We start from the raw sequence: 15,881 nt of genomic DNA, 5'->3' as shown, positions 1-15,881 counted from the left end.
TGGAAATTTTAATTAACTTAACAGGCATTGCAAAGCTGGGTTAATATTTTTAGTAAACATGAAGAAGATTAAGATAAAATTTGATAAAATTATCGTCGAAATATTTTGTACATGTAAATTGTTTATGAATGTCTTAAGATTCTCTGTCTGTATTATTCTCACAAGAGCAATGTGGATAACATTTCCATTCGTTACGACATTTCAGTCGTAAACAATTCTCCACAGATCATTACCCTTGGAAACTATAGGTATTTCTCACGGTATATCGCACTTAACTGTCAGAAGAAGGCTGAATCAAACAAATCGATACTAGACTCTATACTATAGACTCTATTAGATATTCAGATTATACTAGACTTTATCAGATATTCAGAACAATAAACAACTAATTAAAAAACACGACAATTACTTAAACTATTATGTAAAAATATAGTTAAATAACTAATGTAGACTAATTCTAAAGTAAATTACGTTTACTGCTTGTCAAACTTTATAACTTGCTATTATAACTTGTTATTTTATTGTTATAACGTATTAACTTAATGTTCTTATAATCATTAATGACAAATCTTAATACGCTATAATAATTCACTATAAGGTTATGCAAAACAAATTTAAAAAAATGTGTATCTATATAGTCATACAATCATATTATATTACAACAGTTATCTTTTGCAATAAAATCGAATTCAATTAATATAGCTTAATTTATTTGGATAACCAATTTTGATTACCTAGTTAAATAAAGTCTTGAATTCTAATGCGTACACATAGGCATCACTTTCAGTATGTAACTTGTTAGCATGTATTCATCTCTACATCTACTATCTCTTACATATTCATACGGCGTACGGTTCTTCATCCGATAAATCGCGAGAAAGATTTATTCGTAAATGCTAAAAGATACTCACGTTTCTATCTTAAGCTTGGATTTATATCTTCCAAATTTTGTTTTCTGATTTTTACGTGGATATATTTCAAGCGCAACAAAATGTCACGTTTGAAGATGCTTTCAAAGGATATTATGTCATGAATGTAGCCAAATTAATCACAATTTTTGTAAAACAAAAATTGTTTAAATGTTATTTCTTATTGTTAGTTCTCCAATGATTAAGAACATTAAGAGAATTTTAATTTAAATTAGGATACATTAGAAACTAGTAATAATTTAACAAACTAATGAAGCAAATCGAACATCACAAATGACAAGAGCAAATTTGGCGCTTGAGAAAAAGAAACAATAGGCATCGACGCAAAACCGTTTTTTTTTTTTTTTTTTTATCTGATGCAAGCATTCGCACTGACACGGGAAAATTATCTTGACCTCTGCGGGTGAACGTCGGCCATGTGAATCTACGAAGTAGAAGCTGTTCCGGTGACGGCTTCCGGTTTAACCTGACCTCCACACTCTCCTGCCCCTTTCGACTTAGTCTCCCATTCAGCCACCATCTTTCCTATCTCGTGGGCATTTTACTATACCATTGCCTACCACGTGGTCACGGTGGCTGAACCACGTGGGACCTGGCGTCCCAAGTGTGCCTTAATAATATCGGGGTCCCCGACGTGTACTCCGATTGGTTCTGATACTAGACAGTATATAAAGTGTGATGTACTCCCGTGGCATCATAATACCCCACTGGATACTTTGATTTTTCTTTCGTCTGGCGCAACACGCACCGCTTCGTGTCGTTTAATCATACGGTTACGAAAAGATTGTATACCAATAATTTCATCTTTTTAAATTTTAATAATTATTATATCCGTAATTAATATAACGCCAGTACCTACTGGTTGTAAAACGCACTAAAAAACTTATCAAAATTTGATAAATGATTATGATTAGAGAACGTGAGACTTCATTTTTGTGCTTACGTTAATGGATGTTTATTCTGCACTTTAATTGAATTATTCATCATAAAAAGTCTGCGGCGCCACTTTTTTATTTTGCCTCTTCCTTCGTACGTTTACGTTCTCGCTTTTGCATTCTCTTCAGTTATCTCGTCGCGCAAGGAAATCTCTCTTCTAGCCTCAATTAAGAGCGAGGTTATCTCGTTTACAAGCTATTATCTATATCTATCCTCTCTTTAATCAAAAAGTGCAAATTTTTCGTAAGTAGATAGATATCGCCTAAAAGATTAAAAAAGAAAACTTCCTATTCTTCTATCATAATTGTTATGGTCTTTCACGTATTATATAGCGTGTCCCACTTTTCTATCGATTGTATCAATAAAAAATATCTGAAAAAAGTTCGATTTTTTAAATCCCTAATTTCCCAATTTAATTGCATTATAATCAAAAATAGTTATACAGAGTAGGCGGAAAACCAGGGATCATTGTGTTACTGCAATGAGTCATTGTTGAATCGAAGGAAGCAATTCTCAGGAATCGAGTTAAAGACGCCAGACTTGTTCGAGACGATTACTCCCACGTGAGGCAGCTACCGTGTCCAGATACTAGCTTTATTTCTGAAGTTGATTAATTGATAACAGCGTATCTCCTGTCTCGCCTGTGTGGATAATATAGCGTAACGTATCTTTACAAATGGAGTACACACTGTAAATCTTTGAATAAAATTTTCAATCGTGATCCCCATTGTTACGGGATCGAGCAATAAAATTTACATTAAAACGTGATTATAACCGATCGTTATATACCTGTGATCCTACTTTTTGTACGACAATTAGAGATGTAGGCGTCTTGATTTTCGTCACCAATAACGCATTAATGATAGAACGTATAAAAATGATGATGATCCAGCGCAAACCTTGTTAGCGACGATATTATCACAGTGCATCATCGCGTTACATTACCTTACCAAATCGTCAGTAATATAGCGAAGCGACGGCGGCGTGGCGGCGTGTTGCGTCGAGTCGTGAGAGAGCAACAAAATTACAACGATGATGATTACCTGTCCGCCGTTAATTCAAGCACTAACGATTCTCAGCATGAGGATTCCCATGAGAATGTCTCGTACGAACGCGTGTTTACTTGCCCACGAGCCTCTCCGAGTAGGCTAAGAACAAAACTCGCTCCTCTGTATTTGCTGCCGTTGGCTACTTCCTTTTCTTCCTTTTAATGCGCATCTCCTGCGTGCGGAGGAGTTAACGCTCTAATAGTGTATACTTTCATTTTTAATTAAGCATCAGTGCACGGAAAAAACGGTTTTGCTCAAGTATCTACAAATTTAGCTTATACAGATTTGAAAATAATTTTGTCGCACCCTCAAAATAATTATAGTAGGTCGCTGAGTATGACGATAAGGCTGTAAAAAAACTTTGACATTTTAGCAATCAGTTTGACTGTTCTACATAATTATTTTGATGGTGCAACAAAATTATTTTCAGATCTGTATCAAGCTAAATTTTTAGATACTTCGGCTAAACCGTTCTTTTCGTGTGTATAATGGACGTATCTTACAATATAGATAGTAAAATCTTGATTTTAAGCAACGATCCAAACAAAACTTGAGCAATAATTCAATAATTGTAGCAATAATAATTCACATAAAGATGGATATTATCTATTAAAAAAAAGAAGTAATTACCCATAACTTTTATTATGAGTAATTAAGAAGATTCGAATGTATAATTTGTTTCTGTAAGAAAATTCGTATTATTGATAAGTGATCGGTACTAACGGAGAACTGTTTCAAGAGATCTGGAACAAAAATACGCGAAAGAAATTTGAAATAAATGATCCTCTCTCTTAAAAGCTGCTACGATGAAACTTGTTACCGGTGTTACAAGCTAAATCAGATTATATAATTGATAAAGCACAAAATTCGAATTTAATAAATATAAAAAAACATTCTTTTTTAATACATAAAAAATTAAATATTGATTAAGTGCAGATTGTATTTTGATCATGTTTTAAGTTCTAATCCTCTTTAAGTCGTCACTGCTCTCAGAGACCGTCCAGATTTAAGTTGCCTGCGCGTTTTATAGAAAGACAAAGGTAACACTCCGGTGCAAAGAAGAACCTGGGGGGAAGCCTGGACATTTAGTTTAGCCACAAAGAAGTTGGGAGGCACTTTGCGCACATTAACTGCATATTTTACGACGTTACGAGCAGCGTCTTCCGTGGGGTTTCTTCGAAAACGGGCCCTCTCCCGTACCCCATCGTGGCGAGTTACTCGCGCGAAATGACCGGCACGAGCTCGGGATAAGAAGAGCTTTCCGAATCATTATCATTAGTACGTTACGTTCCATCGTAGGAAAACATCGAAAAGACATCAGATAATTTTCTGCAACATTCTTAGCGTTCTCCGGAGGCGTCATCTTTTTTGCAATTCATGTTTATTTATATAATTGCTGCGCCAAAGCGTCAAAGAATAATTATTATTCGTGAATTGATATCTTACTCTTCGATACATTACTCTTCGACCATTTCTGAACCATTTGATATGTTTAAAACATTTCGCATATTAAGATTTTAATATGCAGATATCTCAAATTTATAAGGCAAATACCTAATGATTTTCTAATAAAGCTTAAAATCCTAAAAATTGACAATGGCTATATATAAATATTATATTCCCTCTCGTCAAAATTTAACAATACATGATGTCATTATTATTTAACATATTAATATTATTATTATCGTTATTATTTAATATTAAATAGTATTTAATATTACTATCTCATAAATATCATCAATATTATTATCATAATTATTTAATATTAAATAGTATTTAAGGCAATTATATACTACACCACGAATATCATCAATATTCACTACGCTATGTAGCATCTGTATGACATCTTCATTGGCGAAACTAAACACAGAACAATTTCAACGGCACGATAATTGGTGGCGATTTCATCACAGTAATCCATTACGACTGAGAATCGGGAAATGATCGTGCGCGCAGGATATGCGTCTAACGCACACGTAACGAAATTCCAGGCGAGGAGAAAATTGCTTAATCGTTCTGCCGGTTAAAAAGACGCGGGGAAAAAATATGATGATCAATGGAAAATAGAAGGAAATGTCTTCCATTTGCGTGCCTAGCCATCGATGCCATAGAACCTAGGAATGCGTCGAATGGCCGTGCAGCTAGAAGAACCGCAAGAACGGATAACCGGGCGCCTATCAGCGGTAGTTAACCGCCGCGCCGTGCCGGTTGCACTCTCCTGCTCTTTTCTTTTTCTCCCCGTTTTTTTTTTCACCTCGCTTCTGCAGCGCTCCTGCACTGTGTAATACGCGACCGCGCCCACAATGCTCCCGTTTAAAGCGTTAAAATTCCGTGTAAACGCAGTTTCAGCCGCACGGACGTCGTTGGTTTACTGTTAGAGAAACGATAACAGTTCTTCGTAAGCAAATTGTTTTCTCCGCCATAAAAATCACCACTGGTTTCCGGTACATCCGTTTAAAGCGGACTTCCGATCTATCGATGATGTCGAAAGGCGGTTCGACGTACCCTTTAAGGATATTCGAAATCGTGAGTCACATCACGCACGCAGGTATCGAGGCAGTTCCTTCTAGACGACCACTCATGGAATCATGGTGATCGAGATCGGGACGATGTGGGAGTACGCGGTGATGTCATTGATAGCGCCAGAGGTAAAAAGCAGTGTGTTACGCTAGAGCGAATTTCTCGAGATTACACAAATCGCGAGTACGTTAAACGGCAATCTTTCAAGTGTGTCTGTTATGTACGGCGATGTGTCATGATCTCGGCGTGTTCCGTCACGTCATTTGTTGTCCGAGAGCAAGCCCGATTATAATCCCAATAAACGTTCAACAACGGAACTGGGTCGCGTGAAATGAACATGTCGCAAACGCTTGCGCCTTTCGTCATCATTAAACAGGACACTAAAAAGCGAAACTTATTATACTACTCTCTTACGTCGTGCAAATCATTAATTAAATCCATGTTAAAAGTGTAAACGTAACCGGTCTTCTCGGAACGACTCATATCCGGACCATAAAAAGAAAATGCAACTGTCATTCACATAAAATAAACTATCTGTATATAATAAAAAGCTTAAAAAAATATATGTTATTAACGTTCTTATACTTAGCGAGATGACTCCGGTTATTATAAACTGCAATGGAAGCATCAAGCGTGGAAGGTTTATCACGAGAAAGTTTATCACTGGTGTTAGGTGAAACGTGCGCAAGCGCTGCGACTTCTATCCCGCAGACAAGATTCAGTTCCCAGAACTTGAGATGAGCGAGACGGTTCTGGTCCACTAAAACCCTTCGTGTTACAGACGCACTATAACAGGCGAGCGTTTCGAACCATCGAAAGCGTTAGATTTCACAGGCTGATCCACATTAAAGTAGTCACTCGAGTATAAAGATAGGAACTTGGATAAGTCCTGCCAGAAGACGGCCCAAATTAACAAAGTAGACCAACCGTGAGTTATGACTTAAAACTGACCGAAATTATTCCAATTGAGAATTACAAAGTGAATTTTTTATATTTTTATTTAGCAATTTCAAAAGTTAATAATAATAAAAATCAGTAGAATTAATAAATTAATATATTTATAAGTTTATAAATAAAATAATAATGTATATCTTTTTTTATAAATTATTTAGACTTTACTTTCAAATATTTTTCTTCTGCGAGCGTCAGTTCAAGGAAAACGTAATTTCTTTCGTGGAAATTTAGAAAATCAGCAGCTAATTTATTCGCGCTTCCTGCAACTAAGTGCCAATTTCCATATGCTATCTGACGAACACGATGATGTGTCGTGGAGCGCGAGTTTCATGAGCGAAAAGAAAAGTCACGCGTATATACGTTAACACGCGTATAGGTGGTCGAGATACATTTACTCGTACTGTACACGTGCGTGCGTGCGTGTGGGAGTAAGACAACACATGCATGCACGTGCGAACTTACGATCGAACGCACGCGTTTCTCAGTCTCGCATCGCAGACTTTTCCCACACGTATGGTTCTTAGACACGGCTCCCTTTTCTGTGTTCTCCTTCTAGGCCGACTTTGCCTCCGTCCTAATCCCTACCATCGCCCGCCTCGTATACTCTTCTCGCTTCTCCATTTCTTCCTCTCGTTATTCCTTTTCGTCTTCCTCGAACGAGCATTGCAACCGTTGTGTAACCGTGGTTCGCCATGTACGACATTATGCCTTTGCGTAGGCTCATTCGCGATTGAAAGCTATCTTGAGAAATTGACGAGGCCCATATCGATAACATGATTTCGAAAATAAAGTGGTTAATAACGGTAAAAAGAAAATTTATGGACAGTTAATGTCAAAAATTATAATAAAACAGATATTACTTTTTCAAACCAGTCAAATTTTGCATGTAAATACGCAATTACAAAAAAAAACTAAATTAGATTAAATCTTTCAAGTAAAATTTTTCATCTTTGTCATACAAAAATATTACAAAGATTGTTTTAATATTTTATACGATACATTATTTCGATCGTTTTATAAATATAGTAGTATCGATTTAACTTTTACTCTCGTTTGTCTACATGACCAGCAAGCTGTGTAATAGTAAACATCGAATAACCATAAAATACACCGAGTAATCGAGTATTAGATCCGTCTGCAGCGCGACATCAGCTACGGCAAGGTAAAGTTAATAAGCCGTGGCGAAACGGATGAAGTTTGAAGGATGCGCGAAGTAACGACACGGTCTCTTGATCACGAAATCAAAGCTGGAGACGAGCAACGGACGGAGCTTTGCTTTCGTTCGTGAAGAAAGCGAGAGAGAGAGAGAGAGAGGCGGTTTTGTGCCTTCTGCGGGCGAGTTTCCGGTTCCTTCCTTCCTGCATCGGGGCAGGAATATCACCTGGCGATGAGTCAGAAAAGTCGCTTCCCAGACACCTGCTGTCAGAATCGCGTAGCAGGTTCCCCATCCGCCATTAGCCACGCGTGTGCTCTCCCTCAAGGGTCCGCGGGCGCTACTTGTGCGCGCCTTCGATACAAACATGCGCCGCGTCTTACTCCTATTGTCACCGAAACGAGTCCCGGATTCATGGGCCAGCGACTTGTGACATCACGGGACCTTCGGGCACACCCGTTTCTTTCGTTACGACGCTTTGCTCCGCGGACGCAATTAAGTTTAACTTCTTTTTACCGCAAAAAAAAAAGGGACACGAAGTCGAGATCTTGCTAAAATCGTATCACTGAAATCTACATCGATCAAGATAAAAAAACACGCAGAGGCACAAAGTCGGCGAAGATAAAACAAAATTGTCACATATATATAAGGTAATTGGTGCAAATTATCGAGGGTTGCTAAATTCCTGTTGACCGTTCTCTTTGAGTAATTTCCCTCTGGATTGACACCACGAGGCGTGCATCTGTATTACGTGAATCGCGAAACAGCTGTGTCCCCGAGATGGCACGTGTTGGTATCCTATACCCTCGCTCCGCCAATCGCAAAGCTAAATCCTAAGGGAAGATCGGGTCAGGTGTACATCGCGATCACGTACCGGCAGCTGGAAGATACGGCTTTTTTTTATCCTGAGCAACAGCACCGTTTTTGCTCCAAAGAGACGTGCCTTCTCAAGTGGTATTTTGTGGTCAAATCATCACGCTATTTAGAGCATATCATGAAATATGAGCATCCAAAACGTAAGATGTGAATAAAGAGTTTAAAAACATCGAACGATAATTCATACCGTTACAGAATTTCAACAATTACATCAGCACTGAGTTTCGGCGCTTCCTTTTTCGACGGAGCTCAAACAGGAAGTCTCGCTCACGCAGCCAAGAAGAGTCAAGTTAAGATTCCAAATAATATAAATGACTCATACAATTAGCAAATATTTTATCCACGAGTTTTTTTACATGGGAATCTACGACAACGTAATCTTCAATTATGTACAACATATATGTGAATTTAGATCGTAACATACAAATAACGTTATATCCTTATAACGGATTATAACGAAGAACAGTTCATCACATACGAAAATCGCGTAAAACAGAAGCGCTGTATACAGTTATAATGGAGAAACCAGATCATCGAATACGGAAATTGCGTAAAACAGAAGCGCTGTACAGCCGGTGACACCAAGGGGAGAAAATAGTAAAGGAGAAAGCTCCGTTTTGTCTTGCACTATGGGAACATTTGTATGCAGTGTAAAATGCATTAAATGTGTGCGTTTGAAAGACATTGCGGCTTGCTTTCCATCCTTTTACGCTTGCGAAAAACGGGGCACTTATTTAATTGGATAAGAGCTAATTAACGCGATAATGTGCGTATACGAAAATGAGCGTGGGTACATTTATTTTTCGCATTAATGCGTCAGAGGTGGGAGTGTCGATAAAACGGCGGACGTATTGAGAGATCCCGCTTTCTTGCGATTATTGTTGACGGTGAGAATGAAAGCTACGCCTCTTTATGAGCGCGACCGCGAGAGAAACCTTGAACCTCGGCTGCGCTGGCGTGGGTGCAGAAAGCACGAACGCGAGGACGATGGCACAGGATCGTCCGGAAACAGAAGCAAAACAAAAAATGCTACGTATTAATCACCGTGACGTGTTACAATTCCCACCACTGCATCTAATTGCATTAGCGAAAATCAGCTTAAATAATATCTTTAACTTAAACTTGCTAAAATTGGAAAATAAAATATTTGGATTAAAAAAAATAGTTTCTCAGCAAAATATAGAAATATAAAAATATAAAAATATCTAAAAAAAACTCGACAATAATAAATTTAAATGAGAAATAATATATATTTCTCAACATATATTTTATATAGCAAGACAGATGTTAATCGATTCATCCGCACGAACGAGCAGTGCAGCCCCAAACACACGAATAGCCTAATTGCTTCCGGAAGTTTCGTTCGGATCGACGAGTTGTTCCATGACAGGTGTTCCGAAAATAATAACAGGTTACATATGCCATTACTATTGCACGCGTATAGTATACGATCAGTATTAACTCTCAGTCACGTTGCATATATGCATCATATTTCGAACTCTTTTTTTGAGGGATATAAAATATTTAAGTTAAATACGGCAAACACTCTTTTAAAAAATCTCTCAAACTTTTCGGCAAATATGCGAATAATAACAAGCATAAATCACACGAGAATGCAAAGCAGTGACAAAATAGCGTTATCGCTTGGACATTGCAGCACCGTTATGTACGGTAGTCTAGCTAAACAGCTAGAAAGAACTACTCATATACCGCTTCTTTTCGTAACGCATTCGTAACGAAAAGCAAGACAAAGGCTTGTCACCAAATTAACAGCAAAAAGAAAAAAGTATTTTCTCGCAACTCTCTCGAACAAGCGAGCTGTCATCATTTTGTTCACTTGCGATTCTAATATTACATTACGGAATTAAACATTATTTCGATTGCGTATATCAAAACTTAAATCGAAATTAATTCTATTCATCCGCAGATTCTGTTTATATGCAAGATTAATGTGCAAAATTTTATAACGATAAAAAAAAATACGGCTGAGCAATATTTCGATTCGCACAAAACGGAATATCAACAGAGAAGCATGAATCAATGCCTCGCGACCTGAAACTTTGTAGCCCGTAAGAACTTTAAACCTACTCCTTGAAGCTCCTTGAATACGCCGTACTCGTAACCTGCAATTTGCTTCTGGTAATCGTGAATGCTTTATGCGCATTCCGTCGAACGAACCGATCGTGATCGCGCGTCCGAACGCTTCCCCGCTTCTTCGAGAGATCGAAGATTTTTATGGACGTGCACCGCAAAACATTGAACATCTTACGACGCACGATTGGAAACGATTCGGAAAATCTACCGTGAAAAAGGCCGTACACGGCCAAGCAAAATCTAAAAAATTAGGTCTTTCATCATAACAATATTATAGCTGTGTATAATCAAAATGTTAAATCTATTAAAATTATAGCGAATTCGTAACGAAAATTCCAATCGATTGTCTGCTTATCGCGTCCATGGATTATCTCATTTGAATTCTGCTGACATCGTCGACAGATTGATAGCACTCTCGAAGTCGCTTGTTTAACATGATCAGCGTAAAAACACACGTCAGAAATGTAAGTAGTTTTCCGCTGGCACACTGCTGACGTTATCGATGCACGCTTCGTGCTGTTACGCCGCTATTCTCACCGGTGACTATCACGTATCACCAGAGAGGGATGGGAACGCAGATACGTATGCATTTTTATCGCGAGCTTTTAAAGCCGTTATTCACCATGGCTGGCAGCGCCAGCGTGGCAGCCCGTAAACGATAACGCGGCCGTTTAACGATCATCAGACACTTTAACGAAATCAGAAACACTCTGCAGGCTGTTATACAGCATCGCGATAGCCGACCAAAACAAGTTTCGTATCGTCGCTTCGTCAGTAAGCTCGCACCGATGATGGTGCACCAGGCCCGTTGGGTATACACCCCAACTTCCGCATCGATCCGTTTCGGAACTTTGCAAGCCGATTAAAACGGCCTAGCGGTATTACGCGGAGAAAAATTGCAACTTGGAAACGCAATTAGACCTTCATGAACAATTCATCTCAATGTCTGTACGATATTTGTTCATCGGTCATGTAATTATATCAATAACGACATATATCTTTGCGCATGATGCACCGTCGCGAAATTAATAAGTGCTATAGGCGCAAATATCTGTCGCGAAACTATTACTATACGGCCACGAAGGAAAACCGACACTGTCACGCCGTTTGTTTTCCATTCGTAACACGCCAGACAAAGCAGTTACCACACCCTGGCTGCGTGCGCGGTTTGCGCTTAAAACACTTGTATCACATGTCACGTAAGACGCAGTATTAGTACGCGTGCCTCACGACCAGGCCTCGACAACTTACAGAATGTAACTTCTCTCGAATTAGCATTTGCGTTTTTTTAAATAAAATCGACCATACGACCCATTGTTTTAAGAGAAAACGAATGAAATGTACATACGTGCGCATATAAGTGTGCAAAGGATTACTTGTTTCTTTAGAAAACAAAATAAAAAGTTTAAAATATCGCAGGTGAACCTAACACAAGTGAAGAAGATGTTTTCTCTGGTGCCTCATCATAGCGTTTAATTCTCAGAGGTGGTTACCTCCTCAAATTTGTCCAGGCAATAAATCATATTTAATACGGCACTCTCGGCCGCCTCTTAAGCGTAATATACGAATAAACGCGACTCCTCTCTTCCTCTGGACTTTAGAACCGGTGGTCGATGTCCCTAACTGAGGAAGTAGCCCGACTGCAATAAATGTGTTGTAAAATTTGCCGTTAAAAGGCGAGAAGTTTACAGTGAGGCCGAGAGATACCAATACTCTCACACGAGAGTGAGTTAAAAGCAGTCTCACGATCCGGTTGGAAAGACGTCCCCCATGTGTCCCGTCACTTACCGCCGGTCATGAATATTTACGCACGCTTCGAAAGACCTCTTAGGACAACGCACGCTTAAAGATTTGGCGATGGATTATGTTCATAAATCGCGGACGACGCAAGACTCGTAAAAATCTTCAAGAAAATGGCAAGCGAGAATCGATGCGCGACGTCTTTCGAATGCCAAGGACCACAAACTTTTGCATTTCTATTTATAGATAAATGTATAGGTTGGCCTTATTGCACACATTATTTTTACGCATTTAAATTTGAGATACATTTCGCGATAATTTTCTTACACACGTAGTTTTGAAAACTTTATAATAAAAAAAAAACTAAATATTATCATATAAACAAGTTCTCTTATTTGCCGGGACTGTTTTAATATTGGTTCTCTGTATAAATTTCTATTTAATTAAATTATTTATAACTGATCTGATTATATATAGCTTGATGTGTAACACGCTTGTTTGCGCCTACTTGCGCCGAGAAAGTCCGAACAGCAGGATCGTTCAGCGGGTTGCATATACTTAAGGCGCTTGTTTACCTTCTGGAAATACGTATACGATACCGCAGAATTGTATACGTATATGCACGTGTGTGCGTGCGCATGTGTGATTTATATATCTTTTTTGTCTTTAATTAGCCTTTATATGCATTTTCCTGCAGATACCTTTTTCTACCATAATCCAATGTGTTTTTTTGTATTTAATTAGACTTTATATGCATTTTTCTGCAGATACCTTTTTCTACCATAATCAAATAAAATACATTTATGGAATTCACTAATAATATTTAGTGAAATACGATTCGACGATATGCGATATCTCTTACCTGTACGGCGCTGTTGAGGAAACAATTGTTCTGCCCGGGTCCATTGAGCAAGCCTTTCGTGCTGGTAAAGCTGCTGTTGTGCTCCTGATGCGGCGATTTTTGACAACCCTGCACCTGTCCTTCTGTCTGATGGCATTGTGTAGATTGCAAGTAACCGGCAAAATCCACTGTGTCTTGGGATGCAGCCTGCTGCTGCAATCCCATTGTAGATGCCATCCTCAGTAAATCAAAGTAGAGTCATCTGTAAGCAGTCATCGATAAACACATTTATTTATAATAATATTTCATCTCTTGCGAAACTTTTAGAAAAAAATTCGCACAACCCTTTTAACAGATAAGCATATTTTAATAAGATATATAAATAAGATACATATAATATTTTTCTGGTAACTTCAATAGTGTGTTATCATTATATAGAAATTATTTTTAATATTGTACAAAATTTTATTAAGTTGCGGTATCGTGCACTCGAAAGAAAGACCTTATTATGCTTTAAGCTATGGCAATGAATTCAAGTCATAGCATTCGCGGGAACTCATAAAACCAAGTTAACGAGGAAACTATAGAGTATATAATTACAGGGGAAGATCAGAGAAATCAGTTTACGAGTATACGGAAATGCAATGTAAGATTTTTATGATTCGTAACCTCCAGAGAAAACCGATTACGCATGGCATGTACACGTTCGTTGGTTTCAGTTTCAATTCTCCAAATTAAAAACTAAAATGATTGTCTTGCATTTTTGCGGAAGACGGCGACCTCTCGGCAATCGGCTCACACAAGTGGAGTAGGGGAGTATCACCTCGAGTGTGTCGCCTTCAAAAAGGCAAAATCATCATAAAGAGTCGTATATAAAGGGTAAAAAAAAGAGGCAAAAGGAGAGAGAACCGCCATGCTAAATGCTATTACAACCGAGTGGACGACGGTTAATTTCGAGGAGCCGAGAGAAAAGTGGTCGGAGCGAACGTGCTTGAGAGCAGGCCTGGCGCCAGTCTCCGCCGTCTTGGCTTTCAGGGTTCGGATACAATACTCTAGTCACATTCTTCTGCAGACATCGAAGTCCCGCTCGGTGTTGCACTTATCACGAGGTCGACGAAGAAAACCAGACGTGGTCGGCTACGTTTACGTTTTCCAACTCAGTAACGGAAATCGTTGGCGTAATATTCTTAGTAACTTGGTAAAGCAGTTAACAACTGCCACTGAGAGAAATTTAAGTGACAACAAAATTTGATTTGCTGCGAAAGCAAACTTTTTGCTATTGCAACAAAAAATTTGCTACTATTGCTAAATTAATTAGCTCTCGCAGCAAACCAAGTATTTGTTGTCACTATAATGATAAATGATTTGCTAATACAACAAAATTATTTAACAATAAGTTATGAATATTTATTATATTAATTGAAATAATTTTGTTTGCCTAAATAAACTGTTTAATTAACGCTACTGTGTTAGTTTCTAATTTGAATAAAATCTATAAACGTAAAAAACAATATTATACGCTCTTAGACCATTCAATTGTATAAAAAAATCATAGAGAACACAACGCTAAACTATCAAAGGCATAATCGGACGAGATAATTCTGAATATTTATTAGCATGAAATCGAGGGACACGGTACGTTACGAGAACGTCGTACTGTAGAATAGAAGCCATCGAAAACCGGGAAATAGAGCACAATGATGACTGACAATTGCATTGATCCGTCGCTCTTCACAAACTGCACGACGAGCACAAATGAAGCATAAACACACGCTCTCGCGACTTTCCTTATACACACCCATTATAAAATTGCGGGTTTACGGCAAATGGCATTTATATATATAGATCTCCCAGTTGACCATGTGCAAACTGCGAGTAAGCTGCGGACTAGTTGGCCTCCCGATGTGTCGTCCCGCGTTTGCTGTCCTTGACACGGCATGCAAAAGGAATTTCCATTTACACGGCATGAGTCGCGGTAACCAAGAATACCCGATTTCACGCCTTTCGAAGCTGCTACATGATACCGCGTACCAAAACAGACTATTGTCATGCACGGATCTAATTTTAGATTACACCACCCGAACAGCAGACATCAATGATGACGTCGTACGCTAATTTTTCACACTCGATGAAAGCGCCGAGTATAAAATATATTGCACTATTAATAATTTAACGTTAATTATTCTTCTGATATTTTCATCTCGTATATATAATGTCAATACGTAATGATACAAAAAATACCTATTTATATGATCTAAAATCACTAATTAATTTTATTATTCAAATTACTACTTACGCCGCATTTTATATTTAAATGTGACAAGGTTTATATAATTTCCTACTATTTGTGCAAACATAATTATTTCATTCTATCAAAAAAGCTAATGACATAATGAAAAAGTAAAATGTAACAATCATGATTAACAGTTATATCAATTAATTCGTCAAATCCCTATATTGTAATAATAACAAATAATATTTTTAATAAACTTTTAAAATATAAAATTGCTCTAAATTTTATAATAAACAAGAGCAAAAAAATATATTCCGGTATCGGGAATCGAACCCGAACCTCCTGGGTGAAAGCCAGACGTCCAAAAAACCTCGAGACCATACCGGATTACGAATGACATTTCATCTCACGAGTTTGACATTGTTCGAGAGGGATGTTGCATCTGGAACATTGTCAAACTGTGAGAGAAGAAGTCCCATCGTAATCCGGTATGGTCTAGTGGCTAGGATACCTGGCTCTCACCCAGGAGGCTCGGGTTCGATTCCCGGTACCGGAA

General features: G+C 38.1%; 1 protein-coding gene and 1 non-coding gene across 2 annotated transcripts in view; one reads left to right on the top strand and one right to left on the bottom strand.

The window, feature by feature from the left end:
* Ec (ubiquitin specific peptidase echinus) overlaps positions 1–15,312 on the bottom strand; it is a 51,527-nt gene extending 36,215 nt beyond the window's left edge. Inside the window, 2 exon segments of the mRNA XM_071773707.1 lie at positions 13,114–13,354; positions 14,891–15,312. Coding sequence (XP_071629808.1) covers positions 13,114–13,329 — 216 coding nt within the window. The 5' untranslated portion in view covers positions 13,330–13,354; positions 14,891–15,312.
* A 497-nt stretch (positions 15,313–15,809) lies between these two features.
* Positions 15,810–15,881, top strand: Trnae-cuc (transfer RNA glutamic acid (anticodon CUC)). The gene has a single exon. It is a non-coding gene; the product is annotated as a tRNA-Glu (tRNA).

Source organism: Temnothorax longispinosus, chromosome 3 (genome assembly GCF_030848805.1).
Source record: "Temnothorax longispinosus isolate EJ_2023e chromosome 3, Tlon_JGU_v1, whole genome shotgun sequence".
Taxonomy (NCBI): domain Eukaryota; kingdom Metazoa; phylum Arthropoda; class Insecta; order Hymenoptera; family Formicidae; genus Temnothorax; species Temnothorax longispinosus.
The sequence above is the reverse complement of the archived record's forward strand: the minus strand, read 5'-3'. Positions and strand labels throughout refer to the sequence as shown.